The 26,456-nt window shown below is 42.7% G+C and overlaps 1 protein-coding gene across 3 annotated transcripts; it reads left to right on the top strand.

Annotated features, from left to right (window-relative positions):
* The first annotated feature begins 508 nt into the window (after positions 1 to 508).
* On the top strand, positions 509 to 26,276 carry LOC128094843 (NACHT, LRR and PYD domains-containing protein 9A-like). 3 transcript variants are annotated; one of them, XM_052713433.1, is made up of 9 exons: positions 509 to 776; positions 5,411 to 6,995; positions 8,664 to 8,828; positions 9,310 to 9,474; positions 11,704 to 11,871; positions 14,240 to 14,410; positions 18,455 to 18,625; positions 20,396 to 20,566; positions 26,129 to 26,276. In XM_052713433.1, the coding sequence occupies exons 1-9, from the start codon at positions 509 to 511 to the stop codon at positions 26,274 to 26,276; spliced, it is 3,012 nt and encodes a 1,003-aa protein (XP_052569393.1). The 3 variants fall into 3 exon arrangements, with proteins under 3 accessions (XP_052569393.1, XP_052569394.1, XP_052569395.1); XM_052713434.1 differs by having other exon boundaries at positions 530 to 776; positions 5,411 to 6,964; positions 8,633 to 8,828; XM_052713435.1 differs by lacking the exon at positions 8,664 to 8,828 and having other exon boundaries at positions 530 to 776.
* The last annotated feature ends 180 nt before the right edge of the window (positions 26,277 to 26,456 follow it).

The following is a 26,456-nucleotide window of genomic DNA, read 5'->3' on the forward strand; positions in this document are numbered from 1 at the left end:
TGTGATGTTCAGGTCATGCTGTTGGAGGAGGGCTTAGGTTCTGGTAATGGCTGTATTGCTCTTTATGTTGTTGTATGTACTTCTGCCTTGATGTGTGCCCATCTCCTCCTCTCTCTAGGTACAGATAGAGCTCTAGGTCTGGATAGAGCTGGGGGTTGGTTTCCAACCCTCAGGAAGTGGCTGGGGTCTCAGGCAGATGGGAATGCGGGCAGGGCATGTAGATTGCAGAGACTACTGCTCAGGGGTCTTGGTGAACAGGGAGCCTTCCCACAGGAGCCCTGCCTGCAGGCCAGCAACTGGGCACATAAGGATAATTTTAACACTAGATTAGCATGCATTAAGTGAATGGGTGAAGGATAAGCTACCTATATCTGAAGGAATGCATGACATCAATAATTTGAGCCTTTTTAAGTTAAGACCTGACTTCTCATGTCATTCTTGCCTAGGTGTTACTTGTATCTTGGTTTTGATGATTTAGTAACCTTTGAAGTTGAGCTCACCATCCAAGATGGATGAATCTGCTGTGAAGATGATTCAGTGCCTGCAAAAACTCAGTAATGCAGAGTTCCTGATGTTTAAAGAGCTGCTCAGGAGAGAAATGGAGGAATATGAACCCACACCAGTCCCCTGGGATCTTATTATGAAGGCTTCGGAAAGAGACCTAATAGTGCTGTTGACCAGAAATTATCTAAGATATTTATGGGAGGTACTATCGGTCCTGTTTGTCCAGGTCAATCGGTCAGACCTCTGGACTATGGCTCAGACACTGAAGATAGGTAAGTGATCGTGGAGAGAGTGGGAAAACATGGAAAAAGTTAGCCACATAGGAGCTGCTTTTATTTTTTAGTTTATTCTTCTCTCATACAATACATACTGACCACTGTTTCCCATCCTTCCTTCCCTCCCAGTCCTCCACACCTCCCTCTCCCCCAGATCCACTGCTCCTCCATTTCCCTTCAGAAAAGAGCAAGCCTCCCAGAGGCTGTCTTATGCCTGAACATGGCATAACAAGGCTAGGCACAAACCCTCAGATCAAGGCTGGGCTAGGCAGCCCAGTAGTAGGAAAATGGTCCCAAGAGGAGGCAAAAGAGTCAGACACCCCAACTTCACACTTAGGAGTCCCACAGAAACAACAAGCTACAACTATAATGTGAAGGTCATGTCATTGTCGATTGCCTGCCTGTCCCAGTAGTTGAGAAAGGGTTATGTTGAAGAAGCCAGTGGTTGTTATATTCATCATCCTTTAACTAGGGAGGGGGAGGGTGTCCTAATGCACATGACCAGGACCAATAAAAGAAAATACAGGATTGATTGAAACAAATAAGGCAGATCCTAACATTAATGTTTTCTTCAGCTAACCAAGGAAGTTGTCCTTTCATTTGCTGTTTTAAAATTAGCATACAAAACAACACATTTCATCATGGCCTTCCTCCCCCTCTCTCTCCCTCCTTCTCTCTCTCCCTCTGTCTCTTTTGTTTGTTCTGTCTTTGAAACTGTCTCACTTCAGAGTCACTCTATAGACTGTCAGACTAGTCTTGAACTCGTGATTTCCTGCCTCAGCTTCCTGAGTTCTGGGGTTCCAGGGGCACAGTGCCACACTCAGCTGAGACGGAGTTCTGTTATAGCACTCACTCATCTTTTGACCAGACATGTATTGCTAAGACTAGGCCTTCATCTCCTTTCCCAGAGACCTTACCTCTATAGCCTGTGAATTGCTTGAGACAGTAGAGGAAGACCTCAAATGTACAACCTTGGATTATCTCCAGGTGGAAGGCATGTCACAATCCTTTCAGAGGGAATATTTTACCAACAGATGACCCCACATTTCAGACACATATAGACTATCTCCACATTCCAATCTGTCTGTTGTTCATACATCCTTTAGCAAAACTATGATTTAACAAATGCTGTAATTGTCAGAAGCATCCACCAAAAATTATTGTGAATCTGGAACCACGTGCTTTCATTTGGTTGGTCCTTAGTCACGTGACTTGTTGGTTAGTCAGCTGCAACAAGATGATCAATCTCACTACACCTGTTTCCTCATGGGGATAAAGATACCAGTAATTTGGCAAGGACCAAGTAGGCACATGCCTATAAGATATGGAGGATAACGGGGCATGGTTATTGCACTAGTTCCTTTTCTGTTGCTGTGATAAAACACTATAAACAAAAGTGACTCAGGAGGAAGAGTTCATTTTGGCTTATCGGTCCAAAGTGATGAGAGGCAGCATGGAGAGAGGCCTGACAACACGCAGGCCTGGTGATAGGAGCAGGAAGCTGAGATCACATCTCAACGGCAAGCACGAAGCACAGAGAGAACTAGAAGTAGGGTGAGGCCATAAAATCTCGGGGCCCGCCCCAAGCAACATCCTTCTCCAGCGAGGCCACCCCTCTTAAGGCTTCCCAGACATGACCATCAACTAGGGAACAAATCTTTAAACATACCAGCCAATGGGGGACATTTCTTATCCAAACCACCACAGCAGTGCATTCTAGCTCCTCCTCCTGCTTCGGATGTAGGGGCACATAGGAGAGTTTGGGAGTTTAGGGCCAGCCTTGACTACGTGGCTAGTTTGAGGTCAGTGGGCATTCTGGCCCGCACAAGACCCTGTCTCTAAAAACAGAAAGGAAAAAAAGAAACTAGATTAAAGATGGACAAATTCTAGCTGATGTCACCTTAATTTTTGTCCTCTCTAGGCTGCTACCCTAGGAGCACTTACAGGATGCAAGCCTCTGACTGGGCCATAGAGCTAGAGTGATTCCTACAAAGCTGAGATTTCTGCTTGCCTAGCTACACATAGGGATGTAATGATGTTCTTTTGTTAACCATTCATTTGATTAAATATTTATACCTAGGTCATTTTTAAGGGGTTGAATCACACATATGACGAGTTCCACTCAATGACAAGCAAGTTTCAGGGCCACATGAACCCCAGAGTGTGTGACAGCATGTGGCAGATAGTCGATTCTCTTAGGATGACTGATATGTCTGTCCTCTGTGAACCTGTGCAGCCTTTTCATCCGATAACAAGGTTTCCCAGCCATAATAATGTCAGTGTTTGGGGCTGTGCAATAATGAAAGGCATTATTGTTTTGTTTCCAACAAATGACAGGATTACCCCCTCTTAGTGATTAAATTTAAAAATACAGATGTTATCTGTTGCCTGCTTAGAAAGAGAGAAACACAGAGTAGGGGCCACAGATGGGGCACAGAAAGAGAGAAATTTCTGAACTTAAGAGAAATTTGTGAACTTAAGCTTGAGTTTGGCATAATAGAAATAATCTAGACCTTATAGTTTCAAATTAAGTGGCAGGGAAACTTAATCCAATCCTGATATTTGTCTATCCACCAAGTCACATAAACTCTTAACATATAAATTTTACATATATTATTTTTACATTTATTTTTAATTGTTTGTAAGTGTGTGTCAACATGTGGATGTGTGCCATGAGTGTAGGTTCTTGAAGATCAGAGGCATCAGATCCCCTGGAGCATAGCTGCAGGCATTTGTTAGCCATTTGATGTGGGTGCTGGGAACTTGGGAACTGAGTTCAGCATGCACTCTTGATCTCTTACCTACTACTCCAACCCATATCTATGTGTTTCCTTATTTGTGAGGGTATATAATTGAGCACATGTGGAGATGAGAGGACAACTTGTTGGAGTTGCTTGTGGGTCCTGTGTGCCCCTCTCCATGAGCCATGTTGGCAGGCCAACACTCAACACTTCATCATGTGTGAATACAGTAATTCTTTTTTTTCAAAATACAATAAAAATTTAATGGCATTCAAAAGTCTGTATGGATACCAATTTTCCTTTTTGGAAAGATTTTTTTTTTGGCACCACATGCATGCAGTTCCTGTGGTGGCCAGAAGAGGGCAGGGATCCCTGGAGCTGAACTTAACAGCCAGTTGTCAGTGGCTGTATAGGTGCTGGGAACTGCACCCAGGTCCTCTGGAAGAGCAGCAAGTTCTCTTAACTTAGTGAACATTTCTAATGTACCACTCACTGATACATGCATATCCCAGTCTCAGAGAAGACAGTTGGCCCTTGCCCTCAGGAAGCCTGGTACCAGAAATCACAGAAAAATACCAACCTGTGGTACTGATCACATGCCAGCTGCCTGCTAACTATCCCCATGAATGACCAGAGAAACACTTTCTATTAATTGCATTTGGCTTAGGACGTTGATCCAGATACATTAATGTATCTAAAACAATGAGATACATATGATTTAACCCTGGACACCTTGACACCCTGATTTGTTATCCATAGGCTTGAACTCATATAACTCCAAAGTTCATTTCACTCTGTCTTGTTGCCTGAATCAAATATTGCTTTGACTAAGCATAGAATTATAAACATGTATACCAAACTGAAAATGTTTAAATAGAATGACTTGTAAGTGACTTACTGTGAGGTATGAAAGTTTTAGACTGAACAGCAACATTCTGAGCTCTAACTCATGAAATTATGTACAAATGAAGTACTTCTGGATTTTGTCCTGGGGAGGTACCGTGCCCTTTGCAAATTTGGAAAGCAGTACCCAGAATTCATGCTTTATAGCAGCTGTCACTCAGAGGTGAGTTTCCAGTTTGGTCATAATGCTTTTACAGTCAATATATCAAACATATTATAACCCTGGATATGGTGAAATAACCGAGTGTCTGGGGTTTGAGCCCCATATTGGGCACCAAGATGAGACTGGCTAGCTGGCTAGTTGTTTTTCTCTATAAATTAAAGAATGGAAGGGAGGAAAGAGTTACAGGGAAAGTGAAAGCAAGGTTTATTGGCACTGTAGGGGTTTTGTTTGTTTGTTTGTTTTGTTTTGTTTTAGGTAGAGGAGGGGCCCAATATATGGAGACAGCTGACTCTAGAGGGATCCCACGCTTTTCTTTGAAGGGATCCAATATATGGAGACAGCTGACTCTAGAGGGATCACACGTTTTTCTTTAAGTACCCCTGGCTTCTGGGGACCTCCCTTCTCTAGTGGCCCTGAAATATTCGTGTACCCCCTTTAGCATAGGGATTTGAGTTGGCCATGAGTCAGTCAACTCTTCCATGCATGTTCACAAGCATGGAAAGAGCTGCATACAGTAGAGGTCTCTAGAGGTGTGGGTGCAGAAAGAACTGGTTGGTTGGTTGGGTTAAGGTGGGACCTAACCATTCTTCATTTGTAGTGTAACGGGAAGAAAAACCTATATCAGATGAAGGGAAAAGGAAACTTCCTGCAGGGGAAGGGGTGGGTGGCTCTCCTCCTTTTCTTCTTTCCTTGGGACCCATGGCCTCACTGATCATCCAGATGTGTAGATCATTTGCCAGACATGTATTTTAAAAAAACCTGTGATTCATTCTCAGGAGGATCCTATTCCTAACTGCCTTGTATTCTGATTTCATCAAACTCAGATAATCAAAATTCATACAAAGAGATTATGAAGATTACATTTCAACACATATGGTCCAAGGAGACCTTCGTTCTAATGGATAATGAAAACTACCATATATCTGTAGAAGAGCAGTACAAGGCATTGCAAGAAGTATTTCATTGTCCCTTAGAGCCAGTCACTACAGTTGTACTAGGTTCTAAAGGAAAAGGAAAAACCACTTTCTTAAGAAAAGCAATGTTGGACTGGGCGTCAGGAAACTTATGGCAGAACAGATTCCAGTATGTTTTCTTCATCTCTCTCATCACACTTAACAATATCACAGAGTTGAGCTTAGCTGAGCTTATGTTAGCTAAGCTGTCTGAGTCTTCAGAGACACTGGACAAAATCTTATCTGATCCAAAGAGAATCTTGTTTATCCTGGAGGGACTTGAATACCTGAAATTTGACTTGGAACTCAGGACAAACTTGTGCAATGACTGGGGAAAGACGCTGCCGACACAAGTTGTCTTCAGCAGTTTGCTACAGAAAGTAATGCTCCCAGAATCCTCTCTGCTTCTTGAATTGGGAAACCCAAGTGTACCAAAAATCTATCCCTTGCTGCGGTATCCAAAGAAGATAACTATTCAGGGATTCACTGACGAGACCACAAAGTTCTATTGTATGTGCTTCTTCTCCGATTACAACAAAGGCTTACAAGTCTTTCGTTATTTAGAAAAACGTAAAAAATTACTCACTTTATGCAGAAACCCTTATATATGCTGGGTGTCCTGTAGTACTTTAATATGGCAATGGGACAGGGGAGAGGAAATGAACTTAGTTGGTATAACAGATTCAATTATCTACACAAGCTTTTTGGTGAGCACATTCAGATCGGTGTATGCCAAATGTCCACCTGATCAGAACAGGGCACAATTAAAGACCCTGTGTACCTTGGCTGCAGAGGCAATGTGGAAACAGGTATTTGTGTTCACGTCTGAGGATCTCAGGAGGAATGGGATAACAGAATCTGAGAAGGCAGTGTGGCTGCAAACGAAATTTCTCTGTATTCAAGGTGAAGACTTCATGTTTTACCATCCTACACTACAGTCATATTTCACTGCCATGTTCTATTTCCTCAGACAAGATGAAGACACACCTCACCCTGTCATTGGAAGCCTGCCCCAACTTCTAAGAGAAGTTTATGATCATGGCCAAACCATATGGCTCCTGACAGGGATATTTATGTTTGGAATTGCCACTGAAAAAGTCACCAACATGCTGGAACCGCACTTTGATTCTATACCATCCAAAGATATAAAACAGGAAATCCTCAAATGCTTTAGAAGTTTGAGTCAAGCAGAGTGCAGTGAGAAACTGATGAATCCCCAGTGTTTGTTCGAGAGTCTACTTGACAACCAGGAAGAAAGCTTTGAAACAGAAGTGATGGATCTATTTGAAGAAATGACTGTTGATATTAGTAATGTTGATGCATTGTTGGTGGCTACATATGGTCTGCTGAAATCTCAAAAATTAAAGAAACTTCATCTGCATATACAACACAAAGTTTTTTCAGAAATCTATGACCCAGAAGACGATGACTTAGAAGACTTTGAATGCACCAAAGGGTAAGCACAACTCTGAAGCTTGTCCTCAGTTCTTCCAGTTTTGCCTTAGCGTCCATGCATAATTTTATACGTGTGTTTGTGTGCATGCTGTATCCATATGAATTTGTGAACAAGTCAGAGGAAGATGTGGGGTGGCTGTCTTTGTTGTCCTCTGCCTTCACCCTTTGAGAGAGTCTCTCACCACCCTTGGAGCTCACCATCTTGACTAGGCTAACCGGCCAGCAGAATACCAGGGTCTACCTGTCTCCCGCTTCTAATGTTGGGGCAACAGCCTCAAGCCACCATGCTCAGCTTTTTATGTCAGTGCTGTGGATCTGAACTCAGGTCCTCACACTTGCACAGCCTACACTCCTACCCACTGATCCCTCTCTCTAGCATGGCATTTCATAAATTCTTACACATCTATGCTTGAGTGTTTAAATGGCATAGTCAGGAAGGCTATCTGTTGAGTCTTGGCACTGCCGTTTGGAGCTGTGTGGCCCTGGAAAGTTGTCTTGAGTTCCTCCATTTATACAAAGAGCAAACTTGTGACAAGGCCAGTTGTGAGGTGGAAATGTGAGCAGCTTTGTTGCAGTGTCTGGCTCTTTTCCTTCATCCATAGAGTGTTTAGTGTCCTGGCGACTACACTGGAGAGGATTCTGGGAACTCGTGTCTGGTTTGAGGCTGTGCTCATACTACATTGCTCTAGTTGACTTGCCTTGCATTGGCTTTAGGCTGCTAGCTCATACTTGATCTTTCAAATGTGTAGCATCTTTGATGATATTATTGGGCATAGTTTGCTATTCACTCCGGAGTCCCAAATATCTGCCCGAATTCACATAGAAATCATGTTTTCTCACTGCAAGAGGAGACCCTAAAGAACAGAGTAAGGCTGGGTGTCTTCAGCAGTGATATGTAGCTATTAACAATGAGTCTCCCAGAGGCTCAGTCTAGTTCACCTCATCTCAAACCATGCTTCTTTATTATAATTTGTATTCAATGTATTCACTTGCAATTTCATACCTGTAGGTAATGCATTCTGGTTACTCTCACCTTCTACTCTCTTCTGTTCCCCTTCCACCCCATCACACTAACTTCTTCTTTATGAGCTCCTTTCTCACATTCACGTCTTTTTGTTGTGTCAGCTGTTGAGTTTAACTAGGGCTATCAGTGTGTATGGGTTTGGAACTGTGCATTAGACCCTGGTGGACTGACTTGCGGGTACAAAACTGGAGATAACTGTTCCTCCCTGAGAATCCACCAGTAGTCATTATGTTAGCAGGGAGGGGTAGAGCTGTGTGAGGCTCTCCCCTGCTTCTGATTGACTGGTAACAGGCCTGGTCTTGTGCAGGCAGTGGAGGTATCCGTAGCTCTTGTGAGATTAAGACCACAATGGCTATATCATGCCCAGAAGATGGCATTTTGTAACCCACAGGGCCCTCTCTCTCTCTCTCTCTCTCTCTCTCTCTCTCTCTCTCTCTCTCTCTCTCTCTCATCTCTGTCTCTTGTGTGCTCCGTTTTCTTTTTTTAAGATTTATTTTTATTTAATACGTATAAGTGTTTTGCCTGCATGTATGTCTATGTACCATGTGTGCCCCGGTGAGGGGGTTGGGAGTGATCTGCCTATCTTAGGAATGTCTCAAATTGAATTTAGGCACCAGAGAATAATGATGTGTTATCTCATTGCAGAAAGGCAATAAAATATTGGCGTATATTGTGCAAAATTTTCCGGGACTTGCAGGTGTTGGATCTGGACTGCTGTAATTTCAATGAAACTGCCATTAGGTGTCTCTGTGACTCGATGTATCCATCTTCTAAGAATCCTCTGACTGCATTTAAGCTTCAAAGCTTGTCGTAAGTTTAATAGGCACCCATCCTTTAAGTAGATAGAAGAAATCCTGTCTCTTCCTTGAGGAGACTAATGCATAAATAAATGCAGAACTAAATCCAAAGTAGCAAAAGCAATAGCCAAGAGCCACATATCTGAGGTTTTTCTATATAGGGGTTTGTAAATGTTTATACATCGTGTGTGTGCGTGTGTGTGTGTGTACACGTACATAGCCAACAGGAGTTGATTATGTTCTAGAGACTGTAATGAATGTTAACTAAAAATCTAGTTTTTAAGGTTATTTTGATTGTGTCTATGTATGTGTGCATCTGAATTGGGTCCTCTGGAGTCAGAGTTATAATAAATCATGAGCTGCCTGACATGGGTAACTAGAATGCCTGAACAACCATGGTTTGTGAGGCGAAGTGTGGAAGAGGATGTCCAGAAGTTGCTTTGCCATGTACCCCCACATCCTGCTATAATTCGCCATTTGGCCTTATTGCACAGGTGTTCCTTCATGACTAATTATGGAGATGGTGCATTATTTCACGCACTTCTACTACTGCCTCACCTGAAATCCGTGAACCTGTATGGCACCAATCTCTCCAATGACGCAGTTGAGAATATGTGCTCTGTGCTGAAATGCCCAGCATGCAGAGTGGAGGAACTACTGTAAGTCAGTGCATTGTCTACACTCAGTAGCTTCTTTAAAATTATTTTTAAAATCACTTTTAAGGCTTATCTTTGAAAGTTCTGACTTGCATTAGCACATGTTACACAAAATGAGTTTCATTATGATACTTTCTTTTTCTCTTTGTTAAAAATATGTGTATATGTGCCTGTATATAGGTGCCTTCAGAAGCCAGAGAGGGCTGTGAGCTACCTGATGTGGGTTCCTGAATTTGAACTCCAGTCCTCTGTTGAAGCAGCAAGTGCTCTTACCTGCTGATCCGATCTCCACCTCCCCCATGACGCCATTTCGCCCATGTTTATAATGTACTTCGATCACACTCACTTGTGTGCTGTTGGTTCCCACTCCCTTCTGAAAATTTTCCCCTTGCATTTTGATGACTTCCTTTGTTTTCTAATGGCTTGAATACCAACATAATAGCATATCTGGATTGTATTACACTCATTACTTAGTGTGGGGGGCAGGGCACCTGTGGAAATCAGAGGTCAACATGCAGAGGCACCTTGTGAAAACTACCAGCAGAGAAACAATCCGTAAGTAAAACTTCCACATGGCCTTTGACAGGAGGCTAAGAAGAAAATAGGGGCAGCCCTGCAACTGCAGGGCGATGTGGAAACAGCATGAGAATGAGTTGAAGTTGGCAGGGTACTGTTGCTCTTATGCTACATGATTGATAGCTCAGAGTGAGTTTATCACCATTGGCGCTGTGGTATGGCGGCTCATGCTGAGAAACTTGCATTGCAGTCTTTTCCTCTGGCTGTGTACAGGAATTACAAACCTTTGGCATTTTGTGAGAGCTTAGTGATGGTGGCAGACTCACTTCTTCTGATATTTGGACTGTTGCCTTGATTCCTGACACAAAGCTTCCCACCTCTTGGCGTTCTCCAGGTGATAGGATCAACTTGTATTCTAATGAATGGTCTTTGGTGGGCAACTGCATAGTGACCAGTCCCTAGAAGAACCAAGCTGGAACCATGTTCTGTAACTGTCATTCTCGTCCCCCATCCTCAGTGAGAATGTTAGTTTGGAGTTAGCCTATCATGTTTACATGATAAAGACTCCATTAAAAAAAAATCCCAAAAAGTTTGGAATATTTTCATCCTGCTTTGCATTAACTGTCACCTTGACTTGAAATCTTGATTCAGTGATTTCTTTATCAGATTGGGCATGTCTGTGAGGGATTATCATGATGGTTAATTAATATACAAGGGTACAGTCTGCTATGAAGAGGTTTCCTGGGTGGGTGGTTCTGGTCTTTATAGGAAGTCTAGCTAGCTAAGCAAAAACCAGCAAGCAGCTCCTTCATGATTCTTGCATCCAGGTTCCTGCTCTGACTTCCCCAATGACGGACTGTGAGCTGGAAGTGTAAGCCAAACCATTTCCTCTGTAAATACTTTTGGTCAGGGTGTTTTATCACAGTGATGGGTTGAAACTAGAACCAGGGGTCTTCTAGTTTGGCAAATATATCCATATCACTTTATATCCATAAAACAATGTTCATGTACTTGGGATCCTTCCAGATCTTACTCCATGCATGTGATCTGTTTCTATTATCCTCCATCAGATCTTTTGAATATACTAAACTGACAAGGCAGACAGCAAAACCCATAAGCTTTATGATCTCCTCTATAAGTTAAACACAAGGAGAAGGTTTTAATAATGTCAGAAGCACAAGTCTAACACAATGAGCTTTCTAACTGATAACTGAAATCTGGAGGGAAGGATCACTGTGATGGACTCAAGAAGTGTGTGTGTGTGTGTGTGTGTGTGTGTGTGTGTGTGTGTGTGTGTGTGTGTGTTACAGTGATATTGGTAATCAGACATACTGGGTTACAGACCATATTTTAGTGATGGGGTGTATCTCTGCATTAAAGGGCAGGGCTTCTACCCACTACATTCCAGCAACACCCTATCTCTCTAGTGGTTCTTGTGGCAACCCATAACCTCACCAAGCATTTCCAAGGATCCCAGAGAGTAAAAGTCACCCATAGCTGAAAACCACTGGCTTGGGCTTATTCCCAATCAATAGAACTCTGTAATTAACCATGATAGTCACATAATTATACTTACAAATTAAATAAGCCTATGATGTAGGTGTGGATGGGTATGTACAGTATTAGAATCTGGGTCATTTGTTTGAACAATAAGTAGGCTTACATAGACCACCTGAAGATGTTATTTCTAACCTGTGACATGTATCTCACATGTAGGTTGGGGAAATGTGACATCTCAAGTGAGGCTTGTGGCATGATTGCTACTTCCCTAATCTACCGCAAGGTGAAACATCTCTCGTTGGTTGAAAATCCCTTGAAGAACAAAGGAGTGATGTTACTGTGTGAAATCCTGAAGCATCCAAGCTGTGTCCTGGAGACACTGATGTGAGTTGGTCTGGGAGAGCATGGCCTGGAGATATTGCAGAACCTTGTGCATGGTGCAGCCATCATAAAAGTGGTCAAATACCCACTAAGGAATGCATGAGAACAAGGGATGTGTCACTAGACTCAGTCACTTGTCCATGCCTCAGTTGCTAAATAAGTAAGTGGAGCAAATGCAAACAGATACACCATGAGACCAACTTTAGACAAGGCAATACTAGCTCTGAAATTCCTTATATATAATTTTTAGCTTAATGAATATGATTATTATGGGGGGAAATGATGCCCCTGGAAAGAGATTGGATATCAGGCAAGAGGAGAATATAAATAAGAAAAAAATTCCTTTCCAAGGCCGGGCTTCCTCCATCTTACCTAAGTCACTGTAAACTATCTCCTGCCCTGAGGTTAAGGTTGGTTGGTTGCTCATGATAGCAGAATACCAGACTAATATTGGGATCTAATCGCTAGCAATCCACGGAGTCTATTTAATGATCAAGGAATTTATTTGGGGGTTAACTCACAACCATAGGGGATTTACCGTAGGGTCTAGGAGAGCTGAGCTATGTCTCATCCTGAACGGCTTGGTCCAAGATCTCAACATCCAAACCATGAGGTAGCCAAGAGACAGACACATATGTGCATCCTAGGTCTTAAGAGTTCCCGGTGGTGATGTCCCAGGGTCATGTTCCTCAAGGTCATAGGCAGGTGTAACAGCTACAGCTGCCTCACTAGGGTCAGTGCTTCAGGGCATGGCTCAAACAGCTACCCACCACAGACTATTGTCCCAGGGAAGCCATAGTAAATAACTTTATTGCTCTATCACTCAAAGGCCTTAAGATGGGGAATGTGCTCAAAGATACCTGGGTTCATAGAAGAGAAAGATTATACAAACACAAAATTAGTTGTGTCCTCTCTGACCATGTATTCATGCAGTAGTACATACACATGTAGCTAACAGACATAAAATGTAAGAGCATTGAATATTGACCATTATGGAGACATCTATTTATGAAAGAAAACTAGTGCAGATTAAGTATCTCTTTCATGAACTGCTTATGACTAGAACAGAAATGTTCCATATTCCATTTAAATTTCCTTTGGAATATTTGCATATCATGAGTCTTGGTGATGGTCCCTAAGTCCAAACATGAAATTTATTTGCATGGTATATAAAATATGTGCACATGCCTTGGAGATAGTCTTATATAATACTTTTAGTGCCGTTGTGTTTTGATCTGGGCTGGATACATGAGAGCACTTGTGGAATTTTCTAACTGTGTACCATGTGAGTGCATAAGCAGCAGAAGCCAGAAGAGGTCAATAATCCCCTGGAACTATGGTTACAGGAGACTTGTGAGTACCATGTAGGTGTTATGTGGATGGTTAGAACTGAACCCCGTGTCCTTTGCAAGATCAGCAAATGATCTTAAATGCTGCATCATGTCTCCAGTCCTGATGTGAAACTTGTAAAACAAAGGGAGAAATATGCACTATAAAAAGTTGAAAGATATTTCAGGAGAGGTAGGAAAAAATAACATTAGAAGACAAAATTATTCAGTTATTTAATTACTAGTTATTATAGAGTAGCTTGAATTAATTACACATAGTGACTAGTACTTATAAAGAACTGCATTAAGCATGAGTTATCTCAAATATTATCTAGTCTTTAAAACACTAGTCTTTAACCCACACAAATAACAGGGTGAAGAAAAATATCTAAAAGAAAACTGCAGAAGAGGAGACAGCAGGACCCCTAGGGCTCATTGGACAACCAGCCATGTCTAATAAATAAGTTCCAGAAAGTGAAAGACCCTGTCTCAAAGGGGGTGGGTGGTGTTCCAGAGTGTGACACCTGAGCTTGCCCTCTGACCTCTACATCCACGTACACCTGCACAGAGACATATACACACTTATTGACAACGAAAAGAAATTAAAACATAATGGAAGATATTCCATGAGGGCAGGATTCTGCAACATGGTGAATTTCTGATATAGGTGGAAGAATTAGTTGATTGTTTTGCAAGTAAGTTGACAAATCAGTCAATTTTGGAAACATCTGTGGTGATCTACAACCTCAGGTTTTCAAAACTTTTGTTTGAAACTGTTTCCATTGTGTGTGTATACTCACACACATGGAGGACAGAAGACAACTTGTGGGGTTGATTATTTCCTTCCATCATGTGGGATTGAACTAGGGTCCTCAGGCTTCGTAGCAAGGGCCTTTATCTGCATGTGGAGCCATCTCACCAGCCCATTTCAAAATGTTTTCATGCAAAGTGGAAATTCAGTATAGGGAGAACATGACAGTCTTTGCAGAGGCATGTGATGCTGTGACAATGGGTGAGCTGCTGATGTGTGACCCTCTTTGCAGGTTGTCACGTTGCTGTCTCAACTTCAATGCCTGTTGCCATCTCTACAAAGCCCTTTTGTGCAACAAATACCTCTCTCTTCTTGACCTGGGGTCAAACGTCCTGGAAGATATTGGAGTGAACATTCTGTGTGAAGCTTTGAAGGACCCAAAGTGCACCCTTCAGGAGTTATGGTAGGGCTGTGTTCTCATCCATTGCAGGGAATGTGGTTTGGGATGTTGGTGTTCAGAAGGAAGTGGGAAGGTAGAATTGTCTGAATGTCAGTGTCTCCACAGAGTCTGTGGTGAAGCCTATGATGACTATCTTAAGACATGGAGCCCTTGGTGATTGGGTCACGAAGGTGAGCCCCCATGAGTGGGATTACTGCCCTGATAGAAGCCACAGAAACTGCCTCAACCATTCCATCACATGAGGACATAGACTCCAACAGGGCTGGAGAGATGATGAGGTGGTTGAGGGCACTTGTTACAAATCATGAGGGCCAGAATCTGGATCCAAGTCCACCCATGTCTGATGGCCCATGATCACCTGTAACTCCAACACCAAGGGATCCAGTGTTCTCTTCTGGCCTCCGTGCGCACCCACCAACATGTACACATTCACTCACACAGGCACATACACTCAGACACAAGTAAAAAAGAAGGTACAGGTGTGAATCAGAGAATCAGGCTTTCTCCACACACTGCATCAACCAGCTTATACCTTGATCTCGCATTTCTAGCTTTTGGAACTGTGTAAGAGACACATCTGTTGTTTACAAGCCATCCAACCTAATATTGTGTTAGAGTGGGCCAACCAGATTAAGACACCACAGGAGGATGGTGTCTGCTTGAGAAAACGAGGCTGTGATTATCCTGGCTGATTCTTCTGGGATGCTCCATGACTTGCTGACTCTGGTCTTGATCAAAGGCATTGTCGGGACAGATGGTGTCATATGCTGTTCTTCAGTTGGAACTGGATAGACTCCAGGATATCCTCAGTGGCAGTGGGAACTAGGGCAAGTGATTCCCCTCTCCTGATGTATAACAAAATTAAGTACAGGTGTTGGAGAGATGGCTCATCGGTTAAGAACACTGGCTTCTCTTTCAGAGGACTGAGGTTCAATTCCCAACACACACACGGCAGTTCACAACTGTCTGTGACTGCAGTTCCAGAGAGTCCCACACCTTCACACAGACAAAACACCAGTGCACATAAAATAAAATTTTTTTAAAAGGTTAACTATAGTCCTCATCCAACAGAATTGAGGTGATGGACATGTATGCATAAGAGGCACAAAGGTACTGTGTGTGCAAATGTCACAGTCTCTAAGTCTTTGTACTGTTGGCATGTTTGTTGTGGCTGTCCTGTGATTTGAAGAGGGCTGTGGCACGATGTCTACATCTATGAGGTGTCAAGAGTACCCTCTGACCTAGTGTGGCAAACCAAAATATATCTACATGCAATGTGCATCCCCTGGAGGGTAAATTCATCCCTGCTTGAGAACCATTAACACACACATATTAGACCTGCATAATGTAGAAATACCTCCATCAGTCATGGATCTATGCATATGTGTTTATGTATTGATTTACATATTTACCTGCCTATCATATATCCACCCACCTATTATCCATCAGCTTTGAACTTAACATCTCCCCCTTTTCTCCCATTTAAATTTTTTTGTCTTTACTTACATGTCATCCTTCTCTTTTCATCATCTGCATATCGCCTGTCCATTATCAATCTATACGTCATCTACTAATTATGGTATGTTCATTTTACATCTAACGTATCTGCCTAATGTCTATATTTAACATCTACACATTCATCATCTCCGTTCTCCATTGCTCACCTATCTTACACCCGTTACCTTCCTTCTCTCCCCTCTTTACTAACCACTATTAAAAGTGTCATGGGGACCACGAGCTTGAGGCTTAGGGAGGGTTTGAGGACATGTTTGTTATATTAAATACTGGCAGACGTTCACCACTTGATGACATTTGCACAGAAATCTGAAATCAGCAATAAGGTGGCCCCAATGATTTTCAGAGTATCTCTATTTTAACCAGGGGGAATGAGAGTAGGAACACCACATGAAGAGATCACTGCAGAAGAATTGCAGTGAGCCAGCATGGAGCAGGGTACCAGAGATGGAGAGGCATCGTCAGCATTTCAGAAGCACTTGGGCATTTCTGGTTCAAATAAATGGAAATACGCCAAGCTGATAAGATGGGGTCTCATTGATGAGGGATGTAGCTCAGTTGATAGAACACTTACTTAGCATACACAGAGCCCTGAGTCTGATTCTCCAGGACAGCTTTAAAAAAAGGTGTGTCCAGATGGTGGTGTCTTTAATCCCAACACTCAGGAAGCAGAGGCAGGTGGATCTCTGTGATTTCGAGTTCAGCCTGGGCTACAGAGTGAGCTCCAGGAAAGGTGCCAAAGCTGCACAGAGAAACCCTGTCTTCAGAAAAAAAAGTGTGATAACTACATACCTATGATCTCAGCACTGGGAGGTAGAGGTAGGGGGGTCAGAAGTTCAAGGTCATCCTCAGCTATGTAATGAGTCTGAAGCCAGACTGGGTACATGAGACCCTGTCTCAAAAAGAAAAGGTGAATGAATGGCTGCTGAGAGGGAGAATGGGTCTCCTCCAGGGATAAGCTCTACTGGGCTATCCTATCCCCTGGACACATGTACACACAAGCAAGGCTAAATGAAATTAGGTTAAATATGCATGTACATCAAATAATTGAAAAAATTCTTTAGAATGAATAGTAAAGGGAGTTAGAAGTTGGTATGCATTAAACATTTCCCATGTCACAGCCAGTTGTGACAGGAGCATTTCTTAGGTATCTAACTGCATTTCACAAGCCACTGAAATGAAACCTACACCCAAGACCCTCCCTTTGGAGGTGAGGCAGTTGATTCTAAGTGCTTTCAATAGGCAGGCCTCCAACATCACTGAGAAGAATCTAGTGACCAGAAAGTCAGTGCTCAAAGACAGGAGCAGTCAGGATGTGGTTTCATTTCTGTGTTCATCTGAAGTCATCTGGTAACATACTGCTTTATAGTGTGTCTTCTGAACTGAGTTATAGAGGTAGGCATAGTCTTTTTGTTTTTCTCTTTCATTTGGACAGTTTTCTATTGGAAAAGTCAAAATATAGACTTAAGTTCTTCATTCACAATTGAGTGTAGAATAATTGAGACAGGGATAAGTAGTTATTCAGTCTTGATTATATCTGATGTATGTGGTGATATTGTGTTCCCCAAAATATTGTGCACCCTAATAAACTTATCTGGGGTCAGAGAACAGAACAGCCACTAGATATAGAGGCCAAAAAATAGTGGCACACACGCCTTTCATTCTAGCATTCTAGAGGCAGAGATCTGCCTGGATCTCTGTGAGTTCAAGGCCACACTGGAAACAGCCAGGCATGGTGACTCACACCTTTAATCCCAGGAAGTGATGGCAGAAAGCAGAAAGGTATTTAAGGCATGAGGATGAGGAACTAAAAGCTGGTTAAGCTTTAGGCTTTCAAGAAGCAGTTCAGCTGAGATCTATCTAGATAAGGACTCAGAGGCTTCCAGTCTGAGAAAACAGGATTAGCTGAGGAATTGGCAAGATGAGGTGATTGTGGCTTGTTCTGCTTCTCTGATCTTCCAGCATTCACCTCAATACCTGGCTCCGGGTTTGTTTTAATTAATAAGTCCTTTTAAGATTCATGCTACAGATGTATTCCATTTCTCTTCTCTTAGAGTCTTCAGTCTTCAAAGTTAAAAAGAATAGTATACTAAAGTCATGATCTGGAGTGATAAAATTTATGTTTTTATTAAAATTTTACATTTGGCACCAAGATGTTTCAGCAAGAAGGGACCTAATGAGTTCAATCCCTGGGACCCACACTGTGGAAGGAGAGAAATAATTCAAACATGTTGTCCTGTGATTTCCATAGTAGAATATGCCCCCACCCTATGAACAAATACACACATAAATAAATGTAAAAATGTGAAAAAATATGCATGTACATGTATTCACGCATGAATACACATATACGTATGTACATACATGTAACAATAATAGATTATTAATTTGAAGGGACTAGGAGGAATTGGAGGTAGAGGTGGAGGGATGTAGATGCAGTGTTCATATAAAGTTCTAAAAATTATAATTAATAAACCAAAACAAAAAGATTGGGCCTCGTAAGTCAATATGTTTGTATGTGTGTTTTCCCAGGTTATCTGGTTGCTTTCTCACTTCAGACTGCTGTGGGGGTATCTCTGCTGTCCTTACTAGCAATAAAAATCTAAAGACCCTGAAACTGGGCAAGAATAACATAGAAGACACGGGCATCAAGCGGTTATGTGAGGCTCTGAGGAATCCTAATTGTAAATTGCAGTGTCTTGGGTGAGTCTCTACTGTCATGGTGGAAAGGGCCCCCAGCTCAATGAGGGAAAGCTAGAGGGTAAATAGGTGTGGTGGTTTGTGAGAAAATGGCCCCCAAAGGGAGTGGCACTAGTAGGAGGTATGGCCTTGTTGGAGGAAGTGCCACTGTAGAGGCGGGCTTTGAGGTCTCATATATGCTCAAGCCACACACAGTGAGTCAGACCACTTCCTGTTGCCTTTGGATCAAGATGTAAGGACCCTCAGCTCCTCCTTTAGCACCATGTCTGCCTGCATGCCACCATGTCCCGCCATGATGATGATGGTGAGAACCTCTGACCTGAGAGCCACCACAATGAAATGTTTTCCTTGTAAGAGTTGCCATGGTTGCGGAGTCTCTTCACAGTAATGAATACCCTAAGACAATAGGATTAAGAAGAATTCCACCTAGCGTAGTCTCAAGTTTTGAGAAAAATGTCAATACACAGGCCTTGTACAGACAACAGTTGGTGTGAGCTTGAGCATAACTGCCCTGTCATGTTTTCCCCCACCACAGTATCTGGTTCTTGTAGTCTTTCTGGCCCCCTGCTGTGATGTTCCCTGAGCCTGAGGGGTGGGTCTGGTATATATGTTCCATTTGAGGCTGAGTACTCTATAGTCACTCTCAGAACATTGACCAGCTGTGAGTCTCTGTATTAACCAGTCCATAACAAAAAGAAGCATCTCTAAGGAGGCTTGAGAGCTGAACTAACATATAGGAATAATGATGAGCATTTAGGACTATGGTTCTCAACCTGTGGGTCACAATCCCTTTGGGGGTGAAATAACCCTTTCACAGGGGTCACCTAAGACCATTGGAAAACACAAATATTTACATTATGATTCATAACAGTAGCAAAATTAGTTACGAAGTAGCAATGAAAATAATTTAGCAGAGGCAGGATCACCACAACATGAGGAACTGTATTAAAGGGTCACAGCATTAGGAAGGTTGAGAACCACTGATTTAGAAAGTAGTTTTATGTTATGTCCCCTTAGCAAGGCAATAGTAATGGGTTTTCCCTTAGGGCCTATGGCAAGCCCGGCCACAGGTTCTTCACCAATTTACCTGGCATGAGTCATCCGGGTCACAATTCCAGGTTGGATGGCAGAGGCACTCAAGAAGCCCCTGCCCTGGGCTGCTGATGGGAGGAGAGTCAGTTTTCTTCAAAGATGTAGCCCTGGTTGCTTGTGCCCCAGTGGGTATTCCCAAACCCAAGCACCTAAGGCAATCCTGATTGAGCTTGGTGCAGGGGATTCCCACCTTCCTAATGCTACTGCCCTTCCATACAATTCCTCATGTTGAGGTGACCTCCAACCATAACATTATTTTCGATGCAACTTCATCACTGTAATTTTGCTGCTGTTATGAATTGTAATGTAAATATCTGTGTGCAGGATATCTAATATGTGACCACTGTAAAAGGGACATTCAACCCTAAAGGGGTTGTGACCCACAGGTTGAGAACCACTGACTTAATGGGTTTAAAAAGGGTATCAAGAGAGAGCTGTGTAGAATAGGGAGGTCTAGGAGGAGTTGGAAGTATGCATAGTAGACAGATGTGATTGGAACATATTGTCTACATGTATGAAATTCTCAAATAATAAAAAAAAAATACTGTTCTGTGAAACCTGGATTTGCTTAGTGCTTTTGCTTACTGTGGACATTTGGGGCTGGTTAGGAGTTTGCTCAGAAGCCTGGAACTGGCTGGCACCAAATACCACATTCTTTTTCTGGTGTTTTCCCTGTCACAGGTTAGACATGAATGATTTCAAAACTGACTGCTGTGCAGACCTTGCCTCAGCTCTCACCACATGCAAAACACTGACTAGCCTGAACCTCGACGGGATAACCTTCGACCACGATGGGCTGGAGCTGTTGTGTGAGGCTTTGAGTCACAAAAGTTGTAATTTGAAGGTGCTGGGGTGAGTACTCCCTGTCTCGGGGTCAGGAATAACTTCAGAGCAAGCTCTTCAGCGGTGGTTTGCTCAAGCTCAGCCCTGTTGAGACTGGGCTAGGACATTTTGTTGTACAGGACCACTTTTGTACTCTAGGACATTGAGAACCATCCTTGATTTCTATCCATTCATGAGTACCGCCCTCTGGTGGTGATTACTCCAAACATCATAAGACATCTTTTTTAAAAACTTGGCTTATTTTTTTCTTTTTTTTTTTTCTTTTTTCTTTATTAAGAAATTTTCTACTCACTCTACACACTATCCACAGATCCCCCCTCCTCCCTTCTCCCACCCCTCAGCCCTCTTTCCCAAGCCACCCCACAACCCCACATCCCCCAAATCGAGGTCTCCCATGGAGAGTCAGCAGAGCCCAGCACACTGAGCCTAGGCAGGTCCAAGCCCCTTCCCACTGCACCAAGGCTGTACAAGGTGTCATACCACAGGCACTGGATTCCAGAAGCCTGCCCATAGACCAGGGACAGATCCCGATCCCCCTACCTTGGTGCTCCCAAAACAGTTTGAGCCAAACACCATCTTCCGTATCCAGAAGGCCTAGTCCAGTCCCATGGGGCTCCACAGCCAACAGTCCACAGTTCATGGGCTTCCACTAGCATGGCCAGTCATCTCTGCACTTCCTCCCATCATGATCTCGACATCCCTTGCCTGCAGTATCTCTCCTCTCTCTCATCAATTGGATTCCCAGAGCTCAGTCTGGTGCCTGGCCATGGATCTCTGTATCTGCCTCCATCTGTTACTGGACAAAGGCTCTATGATGACAGCTAGGTTATTTGCTAGGCTGGTCACCAGAGTAAACCAGTCCAGGAACCCTCTGGACCACTGCCAGCAGACCAAGGTGGGGTCAACCTTATGGATTCCTGAGAGCTTCCCCAGCACCCTGCCTCTTCCTATTCCCGTGATGTCCTCATCTATCATGGTATCTTCTTCCCTGCCCTCCCACTCTGTCCCTGTTTCAGCTTGACCCTCGCATTTCCCAATGTTCTCTTCCCCCACTCCTTGCCCTCTGCCACCTCCCACCCAGTTCAGTCATGTAGATCTCATCCACTTCTCCTTCACAGGGTCATCCATGTGTCCCTCCTAGGGTCTTTCCCTGTTAGCTAGCATCTCTGGAGTTGTGGGTTGCAGTCTGGCCATCCCTTCCCTCACATTTAGTATCCACTTATGAGTGAGTACATACTATGTTTGTCCTTCTGAGTCTGGGTTACCTCACTCAAGATGATATTTTCTAGATCCATCCATTTGCCTGCAAATTTCATGAGATCATTATTTTTTTACTGCTGAATAGTACTCCATTGTGTATATGTGCCATATTTTCTTTATCCATTCTTCAGTTGAGAGGCATCTAGGTTGTTTCCAGGTTCTTGCTATTACGAATAATGCTGATATGAACATAGTTGAGCATGTGTCCTTCTGGTAAGATTGAGCATTCCTTGGGTATATGCCCAAGAATGGTATAACTGGGTCTTGAGGAAGACTTATTCCCAATTTTCTGAGAAACGGCCATACTGATTTCTAAAGTGGTTGTACAAGTTTGCATTCCCACCAACAGTGTAGGAATGTTCCCCTTGCTCCACATCCTCCCCAATATAAGCTGTCTTCAGTGATTTTGATCTTAGCCATTCTGACAGGTGTAAGAGTTGGTCTCAGAGTTGTTTTGATTTGCATTTCCCTGATGACTAAGATGCTGAAGTTCCTTTCAGCCATTTGAGATTCTTCTGTTGAGAATTCTGTTAAGCTCTGTAGCCCATTTTTAATTGGATTGTTCAGTATTTTGATGTCCAGCTTTTTGTGTTCTTTACATATTTTGGAGATCAGCCCTCTGTCAGATGTGGGGTTGGTGAAGATCTTTTCCCATTCTGTGGGCTGTCGTTTGGTCGGAAGTAGTCTGGAACAAATTGGCACAAGAGACCACTTCCTAAATATAACACCAGTAGCACAGACACTGAGAGCGACAATTAATAAATGGGACCTCCTGAAACTGAGAAGCTTTTGTAGAACTTGGCTTATTTTTAAAAATTATCATTCAACTCTAAAGAATAATGAAATCATAATATTTGTAAAAAAAATTAGTGGACTTAGAAGTATAGCAAATAGTCAACTAACCTGAAAAAGGAAAAAAACCACATGTTCTCACTCATGTACAGATCATAGTCACACACACACAAACTCACATGTAAACAAATGTTATATGTGGATATCCTATAACATTTACAAAAGCAAGAATTGGTAATAAAAGTTATAAAATATTTATGAGTTTATAAAATATATAGTATACTTTGTGTAAGTCATTAAATGGTCTCTCAAGGTATAACACATTTTCAGTGCCAAATTAATCTTTAGAATATTGTTATGTATAAGTGTTTTCTCTGCATTTAAGTCTATGCACCACATGCCTGCCCAGGGCCTAAAAAGGCCAGAAGAGGGCATCAGATGCCTTGGGATGGAGTTACAGATAATTGTGAGCCACCATGTGAGCTGAACCCTAGTCATATTTAGAAGAGCATCCAGTGCTCTTAACCACTGAGCCATCTCTCCAGCCATAAGTTAATTTTAATAATCATTTTATTTATTCTTTTAAATTTTCATACATGTTTACAATGTATATTGATCATATTCCATCCCCCACTAACATCCTCCAACCCTCCCAGGACTTTCCAATCCCAACTAATAACCCCTTGACTCCAAGTCCTGTTGACCATGTGCTTATGGAAAGGGGTCATCTGCTGGGGCATGGGCAACCTACCAACAGCCAGATATTAAGAGTCATTCTCACTCCGCTGTCATCAGCTGCCAATAGTTTCTCAGCTAGGGGAGGGGCTCAGAGTCCCTCCCCGACCCATGTTGGAATTTTGAATGCAGGTCTTGTGCCGGCAACCTCAGCATCAACTGTGAGTGTATGCATAAAACGGTCATGTCATGTCCAAAAGATAGCATTTCATAGTGCTTCTTCCCACCCTCAGCTCTTGAGGTCTATCTGCCCCTTCTTTCATGATCATCCATGAGCCTTGGTTGGGGAGGTTGATAAATGACCCATCTATGGCTCAGCATTCATAGTCACTTGCTCTCAGCGTTTTCAACCAGTTGTGAATCTGTATTAACCACTACCTATGATTTGTGTAAATGCATATACAATATGTGTTTATACAGAGAGATAAAATGTTAGCGATACTTCAACAAGGATCTGGGTAAATATCTGTTGTGGTGCAGGGAGCCTCTGCTGTCTTCCCATCCATACAACTGTCTGTAAATCTGAACTTCTTCCAAAACAAAAAACAAAACAAAAAAAGGCTTCTTTGACCAAGGCTGTGAGACGTACAAATCTATGGATATAAATGTAAACATTTAGATGGCAATTTTACAACATGCCCATTTAAGGGAACCACAGTAGCTTTCCCTCTAGGGTCTGTGTGGTCCCCTCAACCATGGGATTTTGACAATGTTTACAGTAGCAGACATTAAATCTCCCCTGTGGAACAGGCATCATCATCCAATTAAAAAGTGATTGGCTAGTCCTATAACTACCAGGCCTGTGTTATACCACTGGGCACAACTTGGTTGGGCATTTTCATGTGTTCTGGAGACACAATCACCCAGCTGAGGTGATTACAAACACTGCCTCACACACACATTACCCATAAATGTTCAGTCCCAGTCTAGAGTCAGAAAGGGTTCTGAAATTGCTGTATGGAATTATAAATCAAGGTTATGTCTCTTAATATTTCATTTACATTTGAGAACTTATTCCATATGTGCAGGTTGGTTACGTAAGTGCCTGTGAAGATGTTTTGAGGAACATTCGGTGAGAAAAATGGCTCATGCCTCTGCCCTGTTGACTTAGGTCCTTTACTGGGGTTATAAAGAGTAATGTGCAGGCAAGGATGAGATGTTGAGAAGGGCTGGGGTGTGGACACAGAGGGGTAAATCATGGTGAGAAGGCTGTGGCTGGGGCAGTATTGACTGAAGGGGAGGTTGGAGAGGCAGGGGCTGAAATGGGCAGCAGATCTAAATGGCAGATCTCTGAATTCACTCTTTGTAGTTAAAGGTGACATGACTTGTGGTTATGGACATCAGGCAAGAAAAAAGCAGGCAGAGAAGGTGGAGAAAATTGAGGCAGCCTACTGTCAGGGAGACCTGTGTTCCAATCTTAATTTGTGAAATTCAAGGGGAACTTAATGCCCAAAAATCTAGGGGAAATTTTTCAAGAAAAAAAAATTAACCATGTTGAGTGTTGACTGCTTAAGACATTATTTTTTAAAGGGAGGCGTGGTCCCTTACTTCCAAGGTTCAAGGAACATTGAGGAAGAAGGGGTAGAAACATCGTAGGAGTTTGGCAGGACTGCTGCACACCAGCCTCTTCTAGACGTGAGAAGGCAGGTACACTCAGGAACTGACAGGAGCAGCGGCTGTCTGCACAAGACCTGCACAAGCTCAAGCCAGTCAACACTCCAGCACAGACAGAGGAGGGGCTCAGGACCCTACCCCTAGCTGAGGAGCTAGGGACATTTGTGGCCTCAAGGGGAAAGAGGGTCAGTTTTCTTCAGGGATGTGGGCCCTGTAGGTTGCATATTCTCCAGAGCATGCACCTACATCCACACACTTGTGGGCATCACGACTTAGACTCAGTGAGCTATTGGAGAAGAAAAGGACTTGAAGTTTGGAAAGGGATGTGGAGGGGTCACACAGGAGAATGGGGAAAGGATATGATCAAAATACATTGTATATATATGAAATCATCAAAGAACAAACAAATAGATTTTTAAATATAAGTGTAAAGATAATGAGTGTTTGGTCTTTTTTATTTTTTTAGGTAGCTTAGTGATAATGTCATGGGTGAAACAGGCAGTGGGAACAGATGAGCATCAGATATGTTCATGGGTGAGCTAAGATGTAGGATAAGCTTTAAGTGTCTCATAGAAAGTGAGTAGGGACACATGAAGGGAGAGGCTTAAAATGGACGATTATGAGATTGGTGACAATGACATTATACTAGTATTCACAAGTTTGAGAAATGTCAAGACTATATTAAGTTATAATGCATGAATAAGGAATAATAATCATCGTGGTTAGGCATTTAAACAATGAATGGCTGAAAACAGTCATTTTTACTTCGGTGTTTTTTAACTTTAATCTTAACATCTTGATAGATTCTTTATATAGACATCTATATTACATATCTATATATATGAGGGGGTCCCTACTCTCTGGGGGAGAATCACGCCTTCTCTTCACACTCGGTACATTCATTCATTCCTAGGGAAGGGTGACAGGACGTCAGGGAGGTAAAGAGAGGCAAGTGATTGTCAACAAAACTTGGGATGCTGACATGGCTCAGTGGGTGAAGGCACTTGCTGTCCAGCCTGACAACCCGGGACCCACGTAATAGAAGAGGGAGGATGGACTCCCATGAATTGACCTCTGACCTTCCCATGTGCACTGTAGCATGTGCCCGTACAAACCCATACAAATTAGTAAATGTAATAAAAATAAACAGCACTTTCTTTTTCACTCCAGACTGGACAAATCTGCATTGACTGAGGAGTCACAGATGCTACTGCAAGCTGTGGGAATGAAAAAAAACCTGGATATCTTACATTGTCCCTGGGTCAAAGAGGAAAGCGAGAGGAGGGGTGTCCGTCTGGTATGGAACAGCACAAACTGATCTTGAAACAACGGCTTTTCCTTCGTCCTATTTCTCCTGTGTACCCTGTCCCAAGCTGCACACCTGGTACAGGTAGCTGACTCCAGGGTTGCTCTTTCACAGTGTCCTGCCCCCATCCGTCTTTATACTTCCCCTCACCACTTCGCAATATTTAGATAACAAATACATTCAATAAACTCT

This window comes from Peromyscus californicus, unplaced genomic scaffold, assembly GCF_007827085.1.
Source record: "Peromyscus californicus insignis strain IS unplaced genomic scaffold, ASM782708v3 Scaffold_4__1_contigs__length_199733344, whole genome shotgun sequence".
Classification (NCBI taxonomy): Eukaryota; Metazoa; Chordata; class Mammalia; order Rodentia; family Cricetidae; genus Peromyscus; species Peromyscus californicus.